Source organism: Chaetodon trifascialis, chromosome 18 (genome assembly GCF_039877785.1).
Source record: "Chaetodon trifascialis isolate fChaTrf1 chromosome 18, fChaTrf1.hap1, whole genome shotgun sequence".
In the NCBI taxonomy this organism is placed as follows: Eukaryota; Metazoa; Chordata; class Actinopteri; order Chaetodontiformes; family Chaetodontidae; genus Chaetodon; species Chaetodon trifascialis.
The window spans coordinates 14,706,827-14,718,725 of record NC_092073.1 but is presented as its reverse complement, the minus strand read 5'-3'; the positions used below and the strand labels follow the sequence as shown (position 1 = coordinate 14,718,725).

Here is an 11,899-nt window from a genome sequence, read left to right as displayed (position 1 = left end):
TGTTTCCATCACTTCTGGGGATATCACATTGACTTACATTCATTTCTTGGAGACTATAACCAGTACCTGCCTAACGCTAACGTTAACACCAGTCTTCACTCTAGAACTTAATGATTTATGTCATGAGGACTTGCGTTTTGTCCCCATAAGAAAGGCAAGTCCCCACGATGTTACTGTGTAAACAGATTTATGACCATACAACATGAGTAATACACACCTGCACAACACAAGCCTCTTGTTGCCAGACAACTCTAAAACTGCCTGATCTGGCATACGGCTACGTCAATGGCACATCATGTGTGCACAGGACAGCACATATATTTCACTCACTCTTCTAAGTGTCCATGTGGGAAAAGGATTTGTGAGGCAAATCTGTTAATTAGTTCACATTCGCACATACATGCGATCTAACACACACCACGTGCAGACACACACTTTTGTGGCAGGGCAGGTGTGTTTAACTCCTCTATCATCAGCCTCTGGAGCTTTCATAATGCTGGTGAGCTGCATACCTGCTAATTCCCCTTGGCACAGTATCTGCTTGTGAGGCCCCCCAATGCTCCACTCCTCATGACTCCAGTCTTGGTGAGAGTTCTCTGGAGGCAAATTGCAACCTGCCACGGTGTCCCTAATTGATTTACCTGTTACCCTCTGACAATACTGCCAGCATCGCAAGAGTCATTATCTATTGCTTCTTCGCCCACACAGCAGTTTTACACCTGTAGTGCTTTTTGACATACAGATTCTATACATGCATCTGTTAACACACACACCACCACACATTAAGAGACACACATGCATACACGCAGACAATCCTGACTCTTGATGATTTTCTATTTAATGTAACTGCACATCATGTTTGAATGGACTGTCTCATCCTTTCTAAACTCATTATTAATTATTAAGCATATCTGCATCTGTGATGTTACCTTTATTAAAATAGGTTGTTAATATCATCAGGTTGAAATGAAAGTAATAAACAGCATTTGTACAATGTCGAAAGTCATTAGAAACGCCAGTAACTGTATTGTTTTGAATATAGAGCCACCTTGTGGCGAAAAAGAGACGTTACAAGAACAGAGCATCTGTAGATCAAAAACTAGTTGGAAAAAATACTGATTAGTAACAGTATATCTCGAATATACTTGAAAAGAGTAGGATTTTAGCTTGGTTTCTAAAGAGAAGGTATTACTTATGCAGCGAACCTGATTCTAGATATATAATGTCCAATATAAAGACAACTACTCAATGTAAAGCCTGCCAAATACAAATATGTTGCAAGCCTGGCACATATTCTTCTGATGAAAGCTTACAATTCGGTACTCATGCCTGAGCAAACATAGTGCTAGTGTAAAATAATAAGACCAGAAGTGCTAAACTTTAATGACTGAATCCTCCATAGCCTCAGTGTGTGACAGCTTCATTTGTTATTATAAGTGACAAATCTGTTGTTTCCATCCACATTATTCATACAAACTGAAAGGAGTATGAATCATGCAATCTAAATGTCACAAGTACAATGTGAGCCCTACTGGTGATGGCTGTAATGATGTCAATATGCAGCAGTGTATCTACTGGATTAAGCTTTTCCACTGGCTACCACTAGATAGCACTCTTTTACTGTGTTAAACCCAGAAGGATAAATCACAACCCCTCAGTCGAAACTACAGTAAGATGTTCCTTTGAGCAGCAAGAACATTCAGGCTGTTTATTGTGTGACATTGTTAAACGTTTAAATAGTATAAAATACTGGTTGCAGAAACAACAAAAACTGATGTACTGTAGTACTGAGTTAGCACCAGCGGGGTGTCAGTCACAGGATGTTATTTCATCTCTCTCACCCTGACGCTGCAGTCCATTAAAACATAAAATGCCCAAACAAGACAAAGAAAAAACAAAGAAAACAAACTGCATGTAAGGATGCCTTTGTTGAAAACAGATCATTCAATTTTGTTACCAAGACCAAGAATGCCTATAACTTCTTGTTGAGACACTCTGATCCACATTTATATGGTGAGCAACTGTCAGAGTGAGCATGTTTTGTCACATTTAATTTATTATGTACCCAGTTTGAAGAGTGAACCACAAAAACTGTGGGAATTGTTTGATTGTGATTTGAGTCTCCACATCAAAGAAAACGTGATGACTTTGTGCTTTACCTTTCTAAGTCTTTCTATCCTCTCCTCTTGGAGTTTGCAGGGTACTGTACCCTTAGTGCTTAATGCACGTAGACTCTTGGTGTGTAAACAGCCAGCAGCTGGATGGTGAAAGCACCCCGCTTCACCAGACTTTGATTTAAAGTGTTAAAGATGAAACAATGTGGACTGCTCTTCTCATGGTGCAGAGGGTGTGAGGGATAAGCGAGGCTGAGAGAAGCACTTGAATGCTGAGCGTGTCTCAGTTTCCCATGACCATGAGCTGCAGCGGTGCCTGTTAAAACAGACTGACGTCGCTTTTACGTCATTGTATGGGAGAGGGTGTTACATAAAAGTCCACGTGGAAATCTGGCTGTTTGATTTCATCTTTCTTATCATCAAGTGACTATATATCAAAAAATGATGAAAGGCATTTGCAAATCTGAGGGTCCACATTACATTATCATGCAAATCCACTCTCTGTAACCCTACTAATACTTACAGTGGCTAATCCCAGACACAGTGAGGCAGATTATGATTATGGAAAATGCAACTGCTTGTCAGCACTTTTCTCAGTGCAAGTCTATTTTTGTTATCTGCAGATTGTTTAGAATTACTAGATTTCTGTCTTCTATGATATTGTGGGTCAATGTGTTTCATTAGAGTGCCTGGACATCTTCAAAAAAGTTCCATACCACGCCTCTGCATGATAAATCCTGATTGTGATTATAACTACCACATATATGTCCTGTGCAGCAGATTTTAAGGGTCAATGTGACCAGAACAAGCTTTCATCAGTCCCTTTTGCTGCCTGATTAACTATGACCACCTAGTACGGTAGCTGGAATGATGGATTTAAAGACAAAAAGGATGTGGCTGTAGTGTAAATATGCATACCTGTCTGCCTAGCCTTTGTTCACAAATGTAAATAAAATATTATAAATAAAGTCCACCTAAATGTTGCTTTATAAAATTACGGCTTGTAAATTGTTGCAGCCGAAGTGAGGTTCCCAAATAGTCCATTCTCTTCCTGCTTGGTTTCACATGCCAATTATCTTGAGCAGTTGCTGCTTCTGAAAGAAGTCATGTCTTATAAAGGTTGCTATTCGTTAAAACAACCTGTGAGAACTATAAATGTCAAAACTAAAGTGAGTCCATCAAGAAGGAAAAGGCACTGCCACCTTGACAACCACTGGTGATGTACGGGAAACGGAACAATTATGATTATACAAGCACAGTAAAGCAGTCACAGGCTCCTTCCAATGATGCTTAAACAACATAAATAATGAGAAAATCACTCTATAAGAGTGATAAGATATAAAATAATGTGGTAGGCAGGTGCATGGTGAGGATAAAGTGAATGAACTGACAGATTATGGACAGGTAAGAACAGGATTTATAGAGGCAGACCACTAACAAATAAATACACTGTGATGGTCAAACATCTTATAAACAGGCAGTAAAACAAATATAAATACACATGTACTGTGATGGACACAGGCAGTAATAAATATACATAAAGGAAACGTAAACAAGCCGTAAGCAGTAAATCATAATAGTACAAGATAAAGTGACATGTGCATCGAGTAAAGTGAGATAGTGAAGACTTCAACAGTCTTATGGTTTGCAGGATGAATCTGTCCCTGAGCCTGGTGGTGCGGGACGGAAAGCTGTGGGACCGTCTGCTGTACAGCTATTTACTTGGCTTCTATTCAGCAGATAGTGAAGGATGTCAGAACTAAGAAAAGAGACACTGTCTACCTCAGAAGAAGATCCCTGCTCTGCTCTGGAGAGAAGCCACTGGGAACCAACCAGAAGATGCTCTGAAGCTCAGTCTGAAAATGCAAAAAGGGAAATAGATATGAAAACACCCGTTTTGCACATTGCCATAAAATTACTACTAACTTTTTACTCAACATTACTAGTTATTTTCCATTAGCATTGCATTTACAGAGAGGTACCCGTATTTCTAGTTGATTAGGGTATATGAGTGTTTTTTTCCATTCCAGATCACATCCCTGTTGATGCTTCGAGGTGAAGCATTTCATTTCAGTGGGTCTTTTTTGGACAAATTGGACGTACAGACACAGACACGATCTGAGACTGCTTAGCAAGGCCTTTTAAATCTCAGGCAGTGACTGCTACCATCTGTATAGCTACAATATGACTTCCACCTAACTGAAATATTCATATGAGAGAACAGATGGCACCCTCTGCTCTGCTCCCTATTCTGGGCTCGTATACACGTTTATCTTGTTCATGAGCTTGTAGACCTTTATGTGTGAAGATGTCTGTGAGTGCACGTGTGCAACACCTCCTGTTGTGTATTTTGTGGCCTTGGCAGTACCTGCAGACCCTTTTGCTATATAATCAAAACACAATGCACCACCACCGAGCAGAACAGAGTCAAATGAGAGTCACGCCGAGCTCTTAAAACTGGCAGCTTCTGGCCTCAAAACTCAGTCGCGTCTGTCTGGCTTTTCACCATCAAGCCATCTTCATTTTGCTCATAAATTGTCAGTCATCAGTCTTTATTGTGATTTTACCAACCAGCACTGCAATATTATGAGTCAGACAGTAATGGCATAAAAATTATGAATTCACTTCAATCACGAAAACGTAAGGCAGAATGTCTTCTTAATTGATGTCATTTAAATTCACTTTTAGGAGCCGTCTAAATGGTGAGCATTTTAGCAGTCTTTTCTGGGTGTTAATGAATATGTCATCATATTTGTTAAGCCCTTTAAAGACTACTAATTAATACTCAATGAAGATGTGGGCCCACAGCATCACAAAGAAAAAGAAAACATCCTCTGTAGTAGATCACAAGATAGACACAGGAAGGAAGAATTGGGTAAAACATGCCTATGCTTATATGATGGCATACAAGAGTGATCCTTCTGACTTTTGGGGTTTTAAGCAGGAGGAGTCAAAAAAAGTTACTTTTCAAGAAATAAGTCTCCTCTGAGGTGGGTACTGGAATGATACTTCATGTCTTTATGTCTGTGTTATGCTGTCCCTGGATCGACGCCAAATGAAACAAAGAGACAAATTTGAGAGGGCGGCTGGAGAAAGATATTCATTTTCAGCAGTAACATCTGTCTAAAATGTTTAAAAATAACTCATCGACTCTGACGTGTCTGTGGGAAAAGCATTGTGTGCTTAGCCGTGTGGCCTTAGAGGGAATGGAGGTGCAAGGAAGGCAGATGTCATATGGCATGAGTCAGAGATTGGTCATAAAATACTATTGAAGATCCTGTGCCATGCTTGCTTCGATATAAGTTAATAAGTTCAAAATATTTCTTTTAGGTATCTGATTTCTCCATAAATATTCTCCTAACAACAATGCTGAAATCCCCAAAACCACAAAAGGTTTCATGGATTTTATCTGTCTACTCACTGCTGTCAGATGCCACGATGAGGAAAAATTTACGACCAGTGCAGCTTCCAGCGAAATTTACAGCTGAAAAAAGTTGACACAAAAAGTTCGGGGTCAATAAATATACCTATGATAAGCACCCCTTTATATTGTACTTCAGTTGATACATTTTCAGAAACACCTAATTAAATGTCAAAAGTATGGGGTTTTTAACGAATAATATACATTGAAGTATTTCCTTCATCTGTCCTTCCTTGGGAGGACACATATGTCAATCAATTAAAACACTCATACACATGTATGAAATTAAGCACTCCATTGCTGGCATGTATTAAAAAATAAATGGAGACACTTTATCAGAGAGTGGTGCTTGCTATAGTCCTCAACACTGCTCGTTATTCTTTATGAGTCATCCATCTAAAAGTGTTTGTAGTGCATTCGGAAGCCAGTTTCACAGTCACAAATGATAATGGTTGGTTTCATCACTAGCTGCAGCCAAATCAGACAGTAAACAATCACCTTTAAACTCCCTTTTGAGTGCTTGCAGGTGTGATTTATTTTCATCAAACAGGCAAATCGGCAATGCAGAGCATGCTGTATGCTTACTGACGAGACCTGTAAACTGGGATCCTTCCACCAAAATATCTACTCGTCCTGTCAATACATGTCCAGTTACTACCAGGTTTGCAGAGGACAGCTGTGGCAGCTAGTAATCAGCATATTTCAAACTCCTTCCTCCATGTAAACCTGCAATATCAGAACATCAGGAAGTAGACACTACAATTCAAGTTGTCTACAGAAAGACAGTTCTTCTGTGGTTGGTAAAAGGCTTGTTCTGTATTGACATTTGTACATCCGCTGGCATGTTTAAGGGACGTTTGCGCAATTACAGAAAAGTTGCAAAAAAAAAGTCTCTCCTTCGAGCCGGATTCGAACCAGCGACCTAAGGATTACCATGTATCCGCTACAGTCCTCCGCTCTACCAACTGAGCTATCGAAGGGAGTTACTTGACGGACGACGCATCAAGGTTTTGAGTCCTCCCTCTGTGCTGTGAACTGGAGCTGTAAGCATATAGTCCTGTGTCCTTCCTGTTACGTTACAGAGCAGTTATCAAAACGAGCAGAAGTTAATGCTACTAAATCCTCACTGTTCAGGAACGTCCAAGTCACGTTAGCTTCTATGTTATGCAGCTAGGTAGGGTTATGCAAGCTAGGCGAGCATCGCACCTTTCACCAATATTCTGATCACGATTCAAGCTTTTGTACGTCATATTTTACACTGTCACAGCAACCAAAGGCCCACGACTATTACTCACTCAATTTTTATGTTTATTTTTTCTATGATTTCATATATATACACGCCTGCATGACTATTGTTATCATGGGGAATTAGCTCAAATGGTAGAGCGCTCGCTTAGCATGCGAGAGGTAGCGGGATCGATGCCCGCATTCTCCAAGACGCTTCATTTTGCGAATCACCCGGACGATTTTACATTATTTCGACCAACCACACTGACAATTTCAGCTATGTCTCTCTAAAGACGTGGCTGATTCTTAATCGCTTTGCTTTCATGGCTGCGTTACTTTTGTCACCATGGGGAATTAGCTCAAATGGTAGAGCGCTCGCTTAGCATGCGAGAGGTAGCGGGATCGATGCCCGCATTCTCCAGGACGCTTCGTTTTGCGAATCACCCGGACGATTTTACATTATTTCGACCAACCACACTGACAATTTCAGCTATGTCGCTGTAAAGACGTGGCTGGTTCTTACTCGCTTTGCTTGCATGAATACAAGAAAGGTTAGCATTAATTACAAATTAAGCTAACTAAGCTAACTGCTAGCTTTATTTAGCTGGCTGTCCAAGTGAAAAAAATTATTAGCAACTAAACAAAAACTTGGTAACTACTTTTACATGCGCAACAATATGTTATTGCAATATAAAATGCTGTTCTCTTTCTGTTGTAGTTAGCTAGAGTTATTAAATAATATTAACCTTTAGTGGACATGTCGTCGTCCTGTCGTGCGCAACTGTTTGCCGTCGAAGTTCAACCGGATGTCGCTGTTGATGGAGCAGGTGACCCAGGATAGTGCTAGCTAGCGTTGCTAACGTTACCGAAAAAGTTAGCATGCACATTATGCTAATAAGTAGCATGTACGTTAGGCAAACATGTCACTGGTAAACATTTACCACATCTATTGATGTTTATACCTTAAGCGTAAGCACAACTAAAGCTCCAGCATTAAAATCAATGCTAAATATTATGCTCAGTGACTGTGAGCAAAATATACATTCGGTTGTCAGTGGCGTGCTGTAAGTTAGCTATTACATTTTACTGAAACCCAGATAACTATGGTAGCCATCACTTTCCTTAATTACAATCAGATTTTTACATGTGATGCAAAGCTATTAACACACTTATGTAACAGACACCCAACCCCCTCTGATAGCACTGTGGAGGATGATGTAGAGGCTGGCGGGCAGCTGTTCAGTACTGCCCAGCTCAGTTTTCAAATATGGGCAAGGTAAAAATGGCAACCTTTGACGTGACAGCTATAGCTGCTAAAAACAGAACTGACACCAGCAAGATAGGAGCCCACACCGGCTTAGACAAGAGCAGCAGGCCCACTCCTCAGCCTGACTCCGACCCAGTGTTGACTGCTTTCATAAACTTTATCAGCTTCAGATCTCTAATTTAATTTAAATTTAATAGTTTTTCATGTCTTGGTAAAGGCGTTTGTCAACAATGAACAAAATGGACAACTTGGAGAAACAGCTGATTTGTCCCATATGCCTGGAGATGTTTACAAAGCCTGTGGTTATCTTACCCTGCCAGCACAACCTCTGCAGGAAATGTGCCAACGATATTTTCCAGGTAAGCACTCATTTATGTCTGGTATTAAGGGAAAAGTAGTTCTAAATTTGAGGAGCACTGACGTTTTATATAAGCATCTCCAGCTAACAGTCTGTGCCATCTGAACCACTTATATGTTATGATCTTGCCCTACATTTGTGATATAGGAGAGGCCAAACCAGTCTGGATGGCATCAGTTACAGACATATAATATCCTCATGTGTAGTTAAATGGATTCAAACAGCAAAGCATTTTTTGTGGTACAGCTGATCATAAGTTAACAGACAGGCCTGTGTTTACGAGCATGACCAGCATCAGAGTTGTGATCTTAGTGCCCTCATTAAAAAGAAATTGCAATCTGGAGGTTTGAAGTCTTTTGAGATTTGGTCACAGGGTTACACTCATTATCATGAACCAAATTTTGAGTGGGGGAGAGAGCTTGGCGTGGTCCGATTCCTGAGCCTTCGTTACGATAACTTCATTTGAGATGAATCTGTTAAAGCCCTGTGCCATTGTGCTAAATTTAGGCTTTGAATTGTGACTGTTCACAGGCCTCAAATCCGTACCTTCCAACAAGAGGTGGCTCACTGACATCCGGTGGCCGCTTCCGATGCCCGTCCTGCAGACACGAGGTGGTTCTGGACAGACATGGTGTTTACGGTCTGCAGAGGAACCTGCTGGTGGAGAATATCATCGACATGTTCAAGCAGGAGTCCAGCAGGTGAGACTGATCTGACACACAGATGCACTCTCTTTATTAGTCAAAGCTGTCTTTAACCCTGAGGGAAGTGGATGGAGATGGTAAAGGAGAATAAGGATAAACTGATGGTGTGATGGCTTGAAGTGAAGCAGTTGAGTCAGAAAGCTGGAGTGGATGACAAGAGGTTTCTAGTTTTAGTCATCTATCTACAGAGATGATTTGCTTAATCTGAGTCGTTGGCTGTATAGCCAGAAGGCTTATATGACATAAGATCCACAACACTCATACGCTCTGGATGCTCAGCTAAGTGAAGCGTTGTATTGACAATGAACAGGTAGTTGGAGCTGTTCATAAAAGATAGAAGAGAATAGAAATTAGATATAGCGCCATATATCTGCACCTACACCTGTGTGCTGCACCGTGTTGTGGTGATGTATTGATTACAGGGCCAGCAGTCAATGTGCGTGGCAAGGCAAGACTGATGGACCATCGATAAACTGCTGAGACGTGTACCTGTGACATTATCAAACTGACATGACACGTCGCATCAATATGCACTGGAATGTACGGCCTTGACAGGAGGACACTGCCGTTTTCTTTAAACCTCAACAGCAGCAAGCCAGCGCCGGAGAGGAAGGAAGAGGTGCCCATGTGTGACGTTCACGAGGAAGAAAAGATCAACATTTACTGCGTGACCCACAGCGTGCCCACATGCTCCATGTGCAAGGTGTTTGGAGTTCACAAAGACTGCGAGGTGGCACCCATCAGCACCATATACCAGACAAAGAAGGTGAGGCCTGACAGATCGATAGAGGTGTTTGTGAAACATGAAAATGTCAGTCCGACCATACTTCAGCTTGAAGCATATTTACTCACATGTCAGGTATTTACTCTGCCGTGTCCTTGCCCCCCCAGACGGAGCTGAGTGACGGGATTGCCATGATTGTTGGTAACAACGACAGGATGCAAGGCATCATTAGTCAGCTAGAGGAAGCGTGTCGTGCCATAGAGGTCAGTGTCCAACTGCTGCAGTGCCTGTCCGCTCACTCACGCAGCAAGCACTCGCTCCATGCACACACTAATGCGCCTGCACTCACCTGCGCAGACATACAAACAGACGTAATGCGTCCTTGTCACCGCCACTCTCGCTGCTTTTATCTGTCGACGAGATTAAGACGGAGAGGTGGAAAATGAATGTTTTGGTGCCTCCATCCATGTTACTCTCTCTTTTCCACATTTTCTTCTACATGCACTTAGCAGCTCACTCCGTTCTGCCTCCGGCACATTGACATTAAAAAATGAGTGGCGTAATTGATGGAGGGGGAACAGACAGCTTTCCTATGGTTCACGTGCCACAGTTGGACATAGAAGGGAGGAAGCTGGAGTGGCTCCAGTGTCCCGTGTGTCACCCTCAGTGGCGTCACTCAGGACGGACATGCAGAATGAGCTTCGCTGCTCTCCCTGCACATATGGCATCACCGGATGGCTAACAAGAATATTTGTAGTTTACAGTAATTACACAGCCGTGCACAGAAAGCTATTGGTTTTGCACTTACATACATTTCTCACCTACATGACTGTGAAGAATGATTAATATGTACCGACTTTCAAAGTCTTTCTCCATCTGCGTGCATGTGTCTCCTCATGCATGTATAGGAGAATGGTCGGAGGCAGAAGACTCTGGTGTGCGAGAAGTTCGACCAGCTCTACTCCATCCTGGAGGAGAAGAAGAGGGAGATGAGTCAGAAGGTGACGGCCGAACAGGAAGAGAAGGTGAACTATATCCGGGGCCTGACCAGGAAGTACGGAGACCATCTGGAGGAGAGCTGTAAGATCGTGGAGAAGGGGATCCAGACTATGGAGGAGCCGGAGATGGCTTTATTTCTACAGGTCAGAGTCAAATAAGGAAATGTGGTTCAGATTTAACATAAAGTTTTTGCAATTATCAATATTTTATGTATAAGCTGGATATTTAGTCTTTCTTTCTCTTGTTTCCTTCAGAACACAAAGCCTCTCCTCAAAATGTGAGTGCATGTTTTTCTGCATTAATAACTACACTGACAAGAGAAAATACAGTATGTCTGCTATGTTTGTTCTCTGACTAAACACTGTAATTACCACTGAGTATGTTTTTTCGGGGCTATTTTGTTGTTTGCAGGGTTTTTGTTTTCATCTTCTTGTGAATGATTTACCACGCACAAAACCACCAGCCTAATGCAGCAAGATCACACCTGCTCACCTGGAGCTGTCAAAAGTAATTCACAGCTACCTTAAGCTGTGGCATCCCAAAATAACTTGAGGAATGTGCTAAACATCACAGATTGATGCTATAAAACATGTGTGGCATTGACTTTTTGAGGGTGATTTTTTTCCCCTATAAATATACTAAGTGCACCTTCTGCATTCAGGATCGCAGACGCGTCCAGTACAGCACACCTGGACAAAGTTGAGCGCGGCTATGAGAACATGGATCACTACAACGTGGAGTTCAAGAAAGAGGGCAAGGCCCTGCGCAGCATTGACTTCATCCAAGGTGAAGGCACGGAGTGGGCGACGGCAGCAGCCTTCTGCCAACAGCTCAGACTTGTAGTAATCTTGATTTTCATTTCCCTCCCTCTGCTTTCTACAGACGATGAAGATGAGGACGAAGAGGACGAGGATGGCGAAGCAGGCGCTGAGGAAGGAGAGGGGGCCCAGACTGTTTCGGGAGGCAGCGCTCTTACAGCCTCCTCCGTCCAACCCTCCGCCCCCCAGCAGATGAGCTCCTCCCCAGGCGCAGCCAAGAGCGCCACTTCGACCTAGCTGTCAGCCGCCGGCCCAAACAACACCTAA

General features: G+C 42.2%; 1 protein-coding gene and 3 non-coding genes across 4 annotated transcripts; 3 read left to right on the top strand and 1 right to left on the bottom strand.

The window, feature by feature from the left end:
- Nucleotides 1-6,429: 6,429 nt before the first annotated feature.
- On the bottom strand, nucleotides 6,430-6,515 carry trnay-gua (transfer RNA tyrosine (anticodon GUA)). The gene is given in 2 exon segments: nucleotides 6,430-6,465; nucleotides 6,479-6,515. It is a non-coding gene; the product is annotated as a tRNA-Tyr (tRNA).
- A 382-nt stretch (nucleotides 6,516-6,897) lies between these two features.
- On the top strand, nucleotides 6,898-6,970 carry trnaa-agc (transfer RNA alanine (anticodon AGC)). Its single transcript has one exon. It is a non-coding gene; the product is annotated as a tRNA-Ala (tRNA).
- A 140-nt stretch (nucleotides 6,971-7,110) lies between these two features.
- trnaa-agc (transfer RNA alanine (anticodon AGC)) lies at nucleotides 7,111-7,183 on the top strand. Its single transcript has one exon. It is a non-coding gene; the product is annotated as a tRNA-Ala (tRNA).
- A 1,076-nt stretch (nucleotides 7,184-8,259) lies between these two features.
- Nucleotides 8,260-11,869, top strand: trim55b (tripartite motif containing 55b). Its single transcript, XM_070986206.1, has 8 exons — nucleotides 8,260-8,388; nucleotides 8,919-9,088; nucleotides 9,680-9,857; nucleotides 9,983-10,078; nucleotides 10,724-10,957; nucleotides 11,069-11,091; nucleotides 11,476-11,600; nucleotides 11,697-11,869. The coding sequence occupies exons 1-8, from the start codon at nucleotides 8,260-8,262 to the stop codon at nucleotides 11,867-11,869; spliced, it is 1,128 nt and encodes a 375-aa protein (XP_070842307.1).
- Nucleotides 11,870-11,899: the final 30 nt, after the last annotated feature.